Here is a 13,974-nt window from a genome sequence, read left to right on the forward strand (position 1 = left end):
AATGGTTCAAGTTTTCATGTTTAATTTTATTTTGCTTTTACAAGTTGTGGAATTCGTACCAGCTGTCCCTAAGAAATTATTCTCTAATTTGGCACAGACTATTCACGATGCCAGGATGCGGCCAAGTATTTTAATCTGGTCAGGTCTTTACTCAGCAGACTGCTTAGGCAGAGAGTTTGGTACTGGTGTGTTGCTTTGGCACCACGTCAATGAGATCCACAAGCTTTTTGGATAACATAAAGGCATCACTTATGGATATTCCTTTTAATTGGTCTTACGTCTTTGGCGAGAAGGCAGATTCTGCTTTCGAGAGCTTTAAAGAAAGTGTAATTACTACACGCTCACTTACCCTTTCGACAGCCGCTAGGCAGTATCCACAGCAGTCCAGACCTTTTGGGGCACCACTGGGCGTTTGCCTGCAGATGGCATCAAAGCCCACCACACCAACAGGCACTCCAGACCTTTCGGGCTTGGTGTAGGGGATTCAGCGGACAATGGCCAGACCTGCAAGAACAGTGGACCTCCTAGTCTACAGCCTGTCCATCAGCAGCCTTCAAGCCGATTTTAGTTTACCTTTAGCAGTACACAATCACGCCTTGGGAGGCAGGATCAGGCACTTTCTCCACAAACGGCAAACTGCTTCAACCCCTCAGTTTTCTCCTGTGGAAATTCAGGATGCTCACACTGGTCTAGGTTCTGTCTACCCTGAATCCAAAAGACTGGATGGTGGCGTTGGATCAGCAGAACGCCTATTTCCATATCCCCGAACTAGAGGCCCATAAACGTTACCTCTGGTTCAAGTTGGGCCATGAGCATTTTCAATTTGCCATGCTTCCTTTCGGCCTTAGCAGAACTCCTCTGATAATCACAAAGGTGATGGGAGTGGACGCTTTCAGTCTTTGGAGGTCAGCGGTGGCAGTCTTCCCCTACCTTGATGACTGGCTGTTAAAGGCAGGCTTGCCACAGTCTGTTAAGGAACACTTCAAGACAACTGTAAACCTCCTTACATTGCTGCAGTTCAAGCTCAACCTGCTGAAATCACACTTAACTCCTTCACAGACCCTCCCTTTCACCAGAGCCATCCTAGACATAGTTTGTTTTTGGACCTTCCCTATGGGTCAATGAATCTGGGTAATTTGAGCTGTGATTCTGATATTTCAAACTCTGTCCTTAATCTCAGTGAGGATGACTCTGCAGCTTCTTGGTCTACTGGCCTCCTGCATAATACCCATCAACCATGCCAGATGGTCCAGTGGGATCTGGAGTCTCAGTGGGGCCAGCATCAAAGGGACCAGTCGATTTCATCCAGTTTTCTGCGGAGGCTACAGAATATCTGCAGTGGTGGTCGTACAACCACAGTTGGACTAGCACTAGACCCCTGTCTCTAGCCCATCCAGAGCTGACGGTGGTGGTAGATCGCCGTTGCTTAGCTGGGAATGGTCATCTGGGAGAAGTGGAGATCAGGTGACTCTGGTCTCTAGCCAAAATTTGCTTCTATTTGTTTGCTGGAGTTGTAGGCCATTGCTTAGCATTGAAAGCATTCCTACCATCCATCAAAGGGAGGCTGACTCAGGTCCTCTCAAAGAGCAGCTACCGTCATGTGGTATTACACAACGAAGGTGGGGTGGGGCTCTTGACTCTGTTCCAGGAGGCCCTATGCCTCTGGAATTGACGGGGTTTTCAAAGGATCTACTACTGAGTCAGTACACCACCTGGTGTTATCTTTAAATGTCAGAGCGGCAAACTCGGCCAATGATATCTAGCAGGTCACAAATGACAGCTACACCTATAGGTGGCGCAGAGCATCTTCCAACAATGGGGATAATCATGGTTGTTCTCTTCGCCGCTGCTGAGAACGCACAATGTCAACACTTTTGCATGTTAGACTTCCAAAGAAGGCTGCCTCTCGGATACTCATTCCCTTTAGAGTGGAACACAGGACTCCTGTATGCCTACCGGCCACTTCCTATCCTGTTCAGTAGGCCCACCAACACCTGTGGGATACCATCATTTACGGTAGAAGTGTGGAAACACCGGATGGTAGGAAATATGCCATTTGCCTGAAGTTCTGGTATTTTCTGTCACAGAAAAGATTGTGATTTAATTTTCGCCCCGTATTTTAAGATTCTGTGTACTGAACATGTTGCAATTAATGCAAGCCATATTTCTGTGGATTCCCCTGTGCCTTTAATTTTCTGAAGTTTCTCGGGTTGGTAGTTTCCCCACCTGAGTATACACCCAAATACTGCAGATATCCCTTATGGAATCTCTACCATTAAAAATATTCTTTGGTGTCTAAAGTCCACACTTATACCCATGGAAAAATCACCCATGCCTGATAACCTAACACTCAGAAGGTCTAGGGGAGCATAGATATGGTCAAGCCTTGTGAGGCAAATTAACTTGCTCAAGGAAGACTGAGGAGAACTGCTGTGTTTTGGAAACCTGGTATTTGTTTTGTTCTGCATGTTGTAGTTGCAAAAAGTTTCCATACAGTTGGAGGGTGATCCGTGCGACCAAAATACAGGTAACTTAAAACAGCAACTTAGCTTCTCCAAATTTTAAAAATGCACTGCATCCAGTTTACTGCCGGTGGACACACTGAGCCCATAGAAAACCCATCCACAGGAACAAAACTGACTAGAAGGAATTACCATGTTTGGGGGAAATAATGTTAATCTTACAAATGTAATTTCAGGATATTCTCTAATATTGCACGATTGATTGTGCAGACTACATTCCCACACACACAAGGGTAGACGTATAGGTGCGGAGTGAAACCGTTAATTTGTCCTTTTACTGTACTTGGTTGTGTGTTAAAATCCGATCCAGTTGCCAAGGAAGCTGAATGCCCCACCATGACCGAACTTCCTGCTTTGCTTTATCAGCTGGAGAGTGACTCCCTTTTTTTGGGTATGGGAGGGAGAGTTGATGCAAGACTTTTTAGCAGCTTTGTGTAACTTGAGTGTTGGAATTTCAATCCTGTATTTTAAACTGCTTGCCAGTATCTATTATTACTTGAAAACATGCTTTGTATAAATTTGAAGTTGGTGACCGTCTGTATATTACTCAACCCTAACAACTTGGAATTCGCAAACATATGAGTGAATCGTTGTTGCAGATATTTTAGTTTTATAATAGTTAAGAAAGACACAGAATCAATAAAGCGAGGGAAAGAAGATAGAAGTGTTATATTGGTTTTGTGAGGAGTATTGTGTATTCATTAATGGTGCATATTGGACACAGCTGTTTATGGATGTGGCACTTGGGTTCTCAACTTTCAGCCACTTAAAATAATAGAAGAAACTGAAGAACTAAGTTACTTTATCATTTATTGATTGTATTTATTTTTCTTACAGACTCAATCGTGCATCCAATGAAAGCACCTTATCTCTCTTCTTCCGATCACTGATGCCAAATTTCAATTTACAGGTATGTAATTATGACGAGTAGGCTTTGAATATGGAACTTTTATTATTGGCGGTAAGCTGTGGTTTTTCATGTGAGCTCTTAATAGCCATCTTAGGCTCTTCTGATGCACATGGAAATACATGGTTTCACAGATGTACAGGGGAAACCAATGTAAAAGACAAAGGTTTTTTTAATCTTATGTGCCCACCTACCCGACCCACAGCTACAGGACCAGTCATATGTATTGCAGTATTATTTTGATATCCTCAGAGTGACTGCATCAAGGAAGATATTTTGTAGGGTCCGGGAGAATGTATCTTATGATCCATTGGGGAAACTGATGAGATCATGTTAAACAATAAATGCAGTAACATTTTGACAAAAAAATGTAATATTTCCACAGCAGATTGGTTTTATTGCATTGGTCATAATGGATAAATCAAATAAACTACTTTTACTATGTGACCTGATAAATTTGTGAATACATTTGCAAAGAGTGTGATTTTCATAAACGTTAATAAAGCCTGCAGTACAGTGGCTTTATAGGTTCTTTAATATAACAGTTCACATCCCTGACAAAGCACCCACGCACCTTTGTGTTTGGGTAACATTAAATTCCATTTGGAGGTTAATGAATAGAACTATGTCTGTCATGTGTCCTTCATGGGTGGTGTTGTAATGGCATATGTTTAGTACCAAAGTGCTCTTGTTCTGTTTTGCCTCTTTACTTATGTGTGAATTTGCAACAAAAATGCAGCGAGAAAAAGAAACCTTACACATTAGATGCCATTGTATGGATGCATACATGGTGTGTGTGTGTGTGTGTCCCTCCCCTGTGTGGGAAGTGTTTGATGTCATGCATGTATGGAGCACTCAAACCATGTTGCACCAATAGAAAAGTGTGAGAAAAGGCACCATTATGTATGCATGCAAATTCTGAACACATTTTGGATTGTGATGTTGAAAAACAAAGAAAGAGGGTGTAAGGCAGTGAATCTGTGTGAAGAAATGCATTTAAGTTCCTGACCATGAACAAGCATTTTAAACGACATATGACAATATAACGCATGCCTTTACCATGCATGCCTTTTCCATAAATGTATTCCCTGCACTTTCTTATACCCTAAAAGGACAGCTCCCTGAGACCCATCCTCAATACAGGACCCTCAACAAATACATTGTCAGAGCACTTCCTAATAGTGACTCTGCAAGACCTCATATTACTACTATAGCAAGTTGACTTCATGACCGCCCTCAATTTGAAGGGTGCCTACTTCAACATAGCCATCCATCCAGTACATCGAAGATACCTGAGATTTGTGTTGAGTGGTCAACATTGCCAGTTCTAAGTGCTTCAGTCTGAGGTTACTACAGCCCCAAAGATTGTTACCAAATCTGTGACCATGGCCGCAGCTCATCTCAGAAGGAGCGGGATCCTTGTGTTAAGTTACCTGGACGACTGGATGATAAAGAGCACCACAGAGCAACCATGCTTAGAGCATACCCGGATCACTATTCAGATCTTACACTGTCTGGGTCTCACCATAAATCTGAATAAATCTCATCTTTAACCCCTTCAAGTACAGCCCTTCCTCAGGGCCATCTTAGACTCATGTGTGGGGAATTCCTTCCCAAGCCTGGCCAGAATGTAAGCCTTCCAAAACGTTCTACCTCTTTTTCAGCCAGACCGAAGTGCACAGCGATTTGGCCAACCTGCTCAGTAGGACGCATCAATAAGTCCACAAATAGGAACTGCATCCCTAGATGTTACCCTCTAACTTTCAGCTTTGGGGGTTCCCACAAATAGACCTGTTTGCCACCACCAAAAATAAAAAATGCCAAAACTTTGCCACTGGGCTACCACACCCACAGTCCTCGTACAATGCACTATGGATGAACTGGTCAGGGATATTTGCCTAAACCTTTTCACCTCTCCCACGCCTACAATTTGTGGTCTGGAGGCTGATACAGGCATCTTTTATTCTTATCCTAGTGGCACCAATTTGAGCACCCCAACGCTGATAGTCAACACTGCTAGAGCTCTCTCTAGTCCAGCACGAGACGGCCCCCAACATGTCAGACCTTCTCAGACAAAACCATAGCGCACTCTTACACCGCAAACCTCAGCAGCTCAATCTTGCTATGTGGCTCCTGAAGTCTTAGAGTTTGATTACCTCAGTCTATCAGAAGGGTGTATGCTTATTCGCAAAGAGGCATGCAGACCCGCTACCAGGACTAGTTATGCAGCCAAATGGTAACATTCCGTCCACTGCTGTCTACCTAAACATATCAGTAATCTTACACCCCTGTAGAAGCCATTGTTAACTCCTTCATCTGCAGAAGTCAGGACTCACCTGCACTTCCATTTGTTTAAATCTGGCTGCTGTAGCTGCTTAGTTGCAAAATAGACAACATACTTCACTATTTAGAATACCAGTCATTAAGGGTCTGATTTAGATCTCGGCGGAGGGTTTACTCCTTTGCAACTGTGACAGCTATCCCATCCACCGAAATCTAATAGCCAAAGAAAACAATGGTATTTAGATTTTGGCGGATGATTTATCCGTCACCGTTGCTATGGAGTAACCCCTCCACAGAGATCTAAATCAGGCCCTAAAGGTCAGTACTCCCTGACGTCTCCGGCTCTTGTTTGGAACCTTAACATTGTCCTCACTAGACTCATGGACCTTCTTTTGCACCACCTAACTATTGCCCACTGCAATTCCTGTCATAGAAGGTGACCTTTATTGTAGCCATGACTTCCGTCAGACAAGTCTTACCCTTGAAGAGCCTTTCTTCCTGGTACATCATGATATTGGTTCTTAGAACCAATCCAAAATTCCACTTAAAGGTAGATTCCAGCTTCCACCTTAACCAGACAGTCGACCTGCCAGTCTTCGTTCTACAGCTTGAGAATGTCACGGAATGCGCGCTGCACACTGGCCGTTAAGATAGCACAGATGTACTATGTTGACAGAACAAAACCCTTCCATAAAGCACAACAGCTATTTGTGTCTTACTCCAACCCACACAAGGGTTGTGCTATTTCCAAGGCAGGTGTTGCACGTTGATTAGTCAAGTATAGACAGACTTGTTATGTCAAAGTTAAAAGAACCCTGCCTGTCCCCTCCAGGCCTCATTCTACTTGGAGGAAAGGAGCTTTATGACTTTTTAGGGTAATAAACCACAAACTGACAACTTTAAAGCAGCTGCCTAGTCCACCCTTCATACCTTTACCAAACACTACTGCATGGATGTCTTGACCAAACAACAAGGTAGAGTCAGTCAGTCAGGCTGTCCAACATACACTTCTCCAGTTTTCTTCAGCATCCTGAGGCTAAGTCACCGCTTTTGGGAGGACTGCTTTACAGCCAATGCACAGCATGGGTATATACTCCTATACATGCCCGAATGGAAAATATTACCCTGTGAGCATTTGTTTGCAGCATGTAGTTCTGTAGACTCAAAAGCACCCACCCTCCTCCTTGGTCCCCAGAGGTTGTTGCAGATAGTTTGTTGTCCTTATTTCTTTGCTTTGCACAGTCATCAATACTGTTTTTTCAATGCTGCATCTTCAATCCTATCCTCCATGCGTGGAAACACAATCTAACAATGGAGCAGATGACCATGCACCATACCACCAATAGGTGGAGTCACTAGGTCCTGTGACTTGTAAAGACTTCTTTTGTGGAAAAAACTGTTGTACGTGTCCAAGCCCAACACTAGATGACAGAAGTATGCACAGCATGTGAATCTGTAGCTCTACATGCCACAAACAGATGCTTACATTGTAAGTAACATTTTCCTTATGCAGCGTAAAACTCTTCTCAATTTACATGTTGTGCATTATTATGCCTTCTAGTGGTTGGGTCTGGATGTGTTTTGTTTTCCAGATTTCTATTGGGCATCAACCTGGTGGAAATCAGAATGACTCAATATGATGTTGACCATAGGCAGTTCTGTCCTGTTACATGACCTTCATTTTCATGAAATTCACTTCGTATGTGGTTTGAGAGAGTTCCCTAGAATGAACAAAGAACAGTCAGTCAAAGTCAAAGACACATCGAGAGGACATAGCACAGTCACCTGAGATTCATATGTTTCCAAGTTGAGGTAGTCTCAGAATGTTCGATTGTAAAGTTGGTGTCCCTATGACTCCTTTGCTATTTTGTAGTTTGAGCACACTTTTAAAGTTATGCCTCTGCTACAATTGAAGGTTCTCCCTTAACGGTGGATTGTCTTATACTTGCTCACTTTTTAAGCCAGAGACTGTAATCTATACCTTTGGCACTCTGGGCAGGCCAGTCTCAACTTGAGAAACAATGAGAAAGGTATCCATATATGAAGGAAGAGGAGGTAGTGTCACCTAGAAAGACACAGGGGGATCACTGTTCAGATTCCAACTTCAGACTGGACTTCACTTTTTAACGGTGGTGAACACGGGGCAGACTCACAAAAAGAAGTAAAGGACTTGCCAAAACTTTGAAAGATGAGGCATCCTCATCTACCATTAAACCACCAAAAACAAAACCTTTGAGCAGACATGAAAGGGGACATAAGAACAAGCATTTCATGGTGGAAAAACATCAGTTGATATTTTGCAGAAAAGTCTCACCCTACTAGATCTCAAGAAAAGGCCACCAGAAAGAAAATACTTAAGAGGGTGATCAAGCTCAAAAAGGCAAAGAGAGGTCCTTTACTTTGAAGGCTAAATACAAAGAACCATAAAAGTCTTCTGAAGTTAGTGACGCCAAAAAGAAAAAGAAGGCAGTCAACACTCAAATAGCCAGAATCAAGGAAAATAAAAAATAAAAATCCTTTGAGGAGGCTATTGCTGCACATAAGATTGCAATGCCACTAGGCATCTAAGGACCAATAGAGGACATAGTCCATATATAACTGGGAAAAGAGAAACCCCACTATTATAGCATCTGAGGGAGTGAGGTTGAAGAAGAGACAGGTAAAGAAGAAATAATTCAGACCCTGACATTAAAGACTATGATACAGAATAGAACAAACTGGAAGAGAAGGAGGAGAATATGACAAGAGACAGACGCTGAGTCTCCCGAATAAGAGGTAAACACATACTCGATCAAACCATCACCTACTATTGATATTCCTATGAATTGCCGAGTAATAGAGAGAAGCTGATTTGCAGTCCATATGGATGTACAGCAAAAGGAATATTGTTTCCTGCTTGTTCCCATAGGAACAATCAGTGCCTCCCATTGTTACCAAGTATTCTGCAGCAAAGTTGAGTGGTATTCTTAAAGCGATTAATGTGTGCATAAAGTAGAACCATAGACCACTGCCAGAGGATGTACAGTATATAAAGACTCATGTGGAAACAGGTTCTTTTGTAGACGTGACAGAAAGAAAAATAGCACAATTCCCCCTACTTCTTAAGGCCCCTCTAGATGCATATAGTTAAAAGCTCCGGGCTCTGAAGAGAACAATTGCTGAAGATACACATGGGTGCTTTGGTTATTTGTCTTTACTACCTAGTAGGTATGCACACCAGCAGAGGGAGAACACAGATGATTTTATAAAACATCTGCTCGAGGAATATCAAATTAGTTCAAGGGGAAAATCTATCTCAACAGAAATCTCTGAGACAAAATTACCAAGCAAATCGAAGAGAGTTTCTGCAACAAGAGATTCAGGAACTCCAACCAAAGAGCATAACAAAAGTTCTCTCGTAGGGGATTTCATGTATATTCATAAGCGTTGAATAGTTCCACCTGCCTGCGGGGACCCCGTAGCACTTTTTCCAATATAACTTACTTCAGTATTGGAACTTTCATAGATTCACATGCTTGAATACTTCCCCGTTGTTGAGATGGGAGTCCCCGGTGGAATATACAAACTAGGCCTGAAGATGTGTATAAATACAATACATGGACTAGGCCTCAATAGAATAACCTATCATAGTCATTTTGTAAAATAGACCCAAACTCAAATTTGAACCAATCAGATTGCCTCACCGCTTAGAACCTCCTGTGAGGAGCTGCCTTCCCTCAGATTTTCCACCGCACGTTGTGCTGAGAAGTCTCCATTGAGCTCTGCTCAATATTTTCTCTCAGAAGATCTACTACTTCAGTTTTGTGACATGTCTTTTCTTCTCTGGTGCTTAAAACTGGCTGCCATGTCAGAGACATCAAGGAAAGGCCTTTTTAGATCCTGTGCCTCTTGTTTGAAGAAAAGATTATATGTGGAGGATCCACATGAGAAATGCATTTACTGCCTGTATCCCAGCCACAAACCAAAGGACTGCAAAATTCTCTACAAAGACCTTGAAGGACAGAGAGGGTCGCCTGCTGTTGTGGCTTCAGAGAGGTAAGACTGGACACTCAGCCTCTGATGAGGACAGTGCCTCCTCCTCTGTTTCTGCTCCTAAAACACCTGTGAAGAGAAAACAGGAAGGCTCGGATATTCAGGAGCCACCTAAGAAAATGTCACAAAAACCAGCAGGAGCATCTACTAAGAGTCATAGCTCTCCACAGAGCAAAAAGGCAGGCACAGAAACCCTAAAAAACAGTTAAAAAGACTGCTTCTGAACCGGCTACTCCACCTCCTAAGGTTTTCCACATGTTCAAGTTCAGCACCATTGACGGTACTCTCGTCGATGATGCTTGTTATAGTCACTCTCTCAACGTCGACGGCAGCGGCTGCAGGATCCTCGTCGACGACGCTATCATCCTGGTCGACGGAGCGCCCCATCTTGTCAACGCTATTCTTGCTGACGAGACTCCCATCGACGGTTGATCTCACGATGACGCTCCCGTTGACGGTGCCTCAATCGACGATGCCCTCGTCGACGACGCTCCCAATGACGCCTCTGTCGACGGTACTACTGTTGTCAGCCACACCGTCGACGATGTTCCCAGTGGCGACGATTTCGCGTCGACGACAACTGGTTTCTTATCATCGACTATGAAAATGTTTCCATCAAAGCGGCAAAGACCATCCACATTGCCATTGTATCAATCTGCACAGCAAACTCCTCTCAAGAGGCTCCCCAAGACTCATTTTACACCATCTGTCACATCACCAAGCAAGGTGTCAAGGCTTTTGCCATCTAGGTTTTTAGATGGTGACAATGACGAGGATTCAGATCAGGACGCATTGTTTGGGGTGGCTAGGAGTCGTTCCCAGTTGCATGTTAAATGTCAGGAGTACTCTGATGATGTCTCCTATTATGGTCAGCATTATTATGATCCAGTACCACAACAACAACAGGAAATGGTCTGCCTGCCTTCTGGTCTTGTTTCCGACCTACAGGCCATGCTGGCAGATTATAGAGAGCGCTTCCATCCTCAGTTGGCGAAGGATCCCGCACCAGTAGTGACTGCACCATGTACTTCAGTACCTTTACTGGTTCTTCCTGCTGCGCCGCAAATTCCTCCTCAGGCTCCAGAGTCCTCAAGTCCAGGCCTCTTTGGACGAAGCGGCTGAAGAAGGGGAAGTTCTTTCAGACCAGGATGAATGGGATATGTATGTGCTCCCAGCACCCCCTTCACCGGAGCCAACAGCAGTTGAATCCCCTCCAGAGGACATTGGCTCTTTTCACAATTTGAAAAAGCGGCTGGGCGGTTTGAGCTACAAATGCCATCTACACAGCAGGACTGCTTTTTATATGACTTTAAAGAGCTGCATAGGAAATTGGTCAGAGTAATCCCTATCATTGACCAAGTATGGAATCAGGGATTAAAAATTATGAGGAATCCAGCAACAGTGCCAGCGGTATTACCAAAGCTGGACAAAAAATATAAAGCGACAGAGGACGCCCCTGCTTGCCTGGTAGGTCATCCAAAACCTGACTCAGTGGTTTCTCAGGCTGCCCAGCGACGCTCCAAAAATCCTTTAGCACCACTATCTGCACCTCCGGACAAAGACAGAAGGCGCCTCAACAACATTGGTAAGAGGTTTTCTTCTATGTCTGCCATTGTGGTCTGTGCCGCAAATTCCCTAGCACTTCTGGGCAGATACGACAGGCAGCTGTGGTTGGACATCTCACATTCTGTCAATGATCTTCCAGATTCCAGCAAGTCGGAAGCAAAAAAGATCCTCATGGAGGGTCAGCCAACATCTGCAGAGGTGATTGACTGTGCTCTGGACATTGCAGCCATTGTGTTTCGACTACTGCCCGGCTCAGCCGTCCTAAGGCGTCAGGGGTGGCTTAAGGCCACAAATTTTAGACCGGATGTCCAAACCAAGATCCTGGACCTCCCTTAGGATGGGCAAGACCTGTTTGGTAAGCAGGTCTTTAGAGTCGCTGCAGTATAGGCGCACACCCTTTCGAGGAGCCAGGGGTAGAGGACACTCTTCCTTTCGAGGTGGCTACCAATCATTCAGATACCCAACTTATTCCGCCCAGTACCAATCTTCCAGACCCCAATACCACCAGAGGCAACCTCCAACAGCGGCATACAATAGACCTCCTCCTAAAGGAAAGTCGGGGAGACAATCTAAGGAAGTCTCACGCAGGCAATGACAACCTCCAAGGGCCGGCTACCTCTCTTTCTATGTCTCATCACCTGCAACGTTGGCGTCAGATCACAAACAACAAGTGGGTTCTGGACATAATAACTTATGGTCATCTGCTAGAGTTCACTTGCATGCCCCCCGAGACGCCACCTTCCCGGGAACATCAACAACATCTACATCTTCTCCTTCTGGAAATAGATGTCATGTTATCCAAAGGGGCGATAGAGGTAGTCCCTTCTTCGCAAAAAGGAAGCGGTTTCTAATCTCACTTCTTCCTCATCAGAAAGAAGTCTCGTTTGTGGAGACCCATCCTGGATCTGAGGCAGCTCAACAAATATCTCAAGAACTAATCCTTCTGCAGGGTGACATTAAAGGATGTCTTGCAACTCCTCAACCGAGGGGATTTCATGGCTTCCCTAGATCTGCGGGATGTCTACTTCCACATACCCATTCACCCTAATCACAGAAAATTCTTAAGATTCATGGTAGCCGGCCAGCACTTACAATTCGAAGTGCTACCCTTCGGACTCAAATCCGCTCCCTGGATTTTCGCAAAATGCTTAGCTCCTGTTGCAGCGTATCTGAGGCATTTCAAACACCAGATATTCCCATATCTGGATGACTGGTTGTTGAAGGCTCCAAACATTTGCACCCTACGCCACTCTCTCAAGACCACGTTACGCCTCTTCCATCAACTAGGTCTCACTCTCAACAGAGACCAGTCCCATCTTCAGCATACCAGAAGAACAGTCTTCGTGGGAGCTATACTGGACACGACTCAAGTAAAGGCATTCCCAGCGGAAGAACGTCAACTCAAGCTTCTTACCCTAGCAGATACAATTCAAAGAAGAAAGTTTCCGTTTGAAAGTTCAAATCATTACTGGGGATGATGTCCTCATGTATCAATCTAGTTCCCCACTGTCGCCTGCGGATGCGCCCTCTTCAGGAAGAGCTCGACAAACAATGGAAACAGACGCAAGGTTCCTTCAGGGACATCATACAGATAACAGCAGGGATTGTCGACTCCCTCCATTGGTGGCCAACAACGGCAAACGTCTACAAGGGTCTAGAATTTTTAGCTCAGATCACTCAACGGATGCTTCGATGGACGGATGGGGTGAATGCCTTCAGGATCTTCAAGTGAGCGGCAGGTGGCCCCCCTCTCATGCTACTCTTCACATCACCCTCCTCGAGCTCAGAGCGGAATACCTGGCATTGCAGGCTTTTCTGCCAAGAATCCGAGGCACATCGGTGCTTGTCCGGACGGACAATACAACCACCATGCACTACATAAACAAACAAGGAGGAACTCGGTCTCATTCGCTGTCCACAGAAGCTCAAATCATTTGGACCTCGTGCATTCAGTGCACATAAGAGCAGAACATCTTCCGGGAGTGAGCAACACCCCAGCAGACTCACTAAGCAGGCTCAGCACATCTTCCCACGAGTGGGAGCTGAATCAGAGAAGGCTGGACGCAATATTTCTCAGGTGGGGAAAACCAAACCTGGACCTCTTCACGACATCACGGAATGTGAAATGCTGGTTTTATGCAAGCTGGCATCACCAACCAGGGTCGTGGGGAAATGCCCTTTTGATAGCATGGTCAGGGATTTATGCTTACGCTTTTCCTCCAATACCTCTTCTTCCACGGGTAATCAGCAAGATCAAATCTGAACCCTGCCAGATAATCCTAATTGCTCCAGCCTGGCCACGTCAGCTGTGGTACACAGAACTTCTGTTGCTGTCTTCGTGTCCTCCCATCAGGTTAGCACCTATACCAGAGCTTCTAACCATCAGCCAGGGCCAAGTGAGACATCCGGATCCCAAGTCTCTCAGATTATGTGCATGGCTCCTGAGTTCAATGAGTTCGGACATCTGAATATTCCTGTTGACTGTCAAACCATTTTAGCTAAAGCACCTGCTGATAGCACTAGTAAGACGTATACATTGAAATGGAAACGGTTTTGTTTATGGTGTACTACAAATGTTATTCATCCGCTTACATCTGCTCCAGAGCAGGTTTTACCGTATCTTCTCCATCTGGCGCAGTCTGGTCTTGCGCATGCATCCATTGA

The 13,974-nt window shown here is 44.6% G+C and overlaps 1 protein-coding gene across 1 annotated transcript in view; it reads left to right on the forward strand.

Moving 5' to 3' along the window:
* TCF25 (transcription factor 25) overlaps positions 1 to 13,974 on the forward strand; it is a 444,525-nt gene that overhangs the window by 405,097 nt on the left and 25,454 nt on the right. The window contains exon 17 of the mRNA XM_069216958.1: positions 3,360 to 3,432. Coding sequence (XP_069073059.1) covers positions 3,360 to 3,432 — 73 coding nt within the window. The remainder of the gene's footprint in view (positions 1 to 3,359; positions 3,433 to 13,974) is intronic.

This window comes from Pleurodeles waltl, chromosome 12, assembly GCF_031143425.1.
Source record: "Pleurodeles waltl isolate 20211129_DDA chromosome 12, aPleWal1.hap1.20221129, whole genome shotgun sequence".
Lineage (NCBI taxonomy): Eukaryota > Metazoa > Chordata > Amphibia > Caudata > Salamandridae > Pleurodeles > Pleurodeles waltl.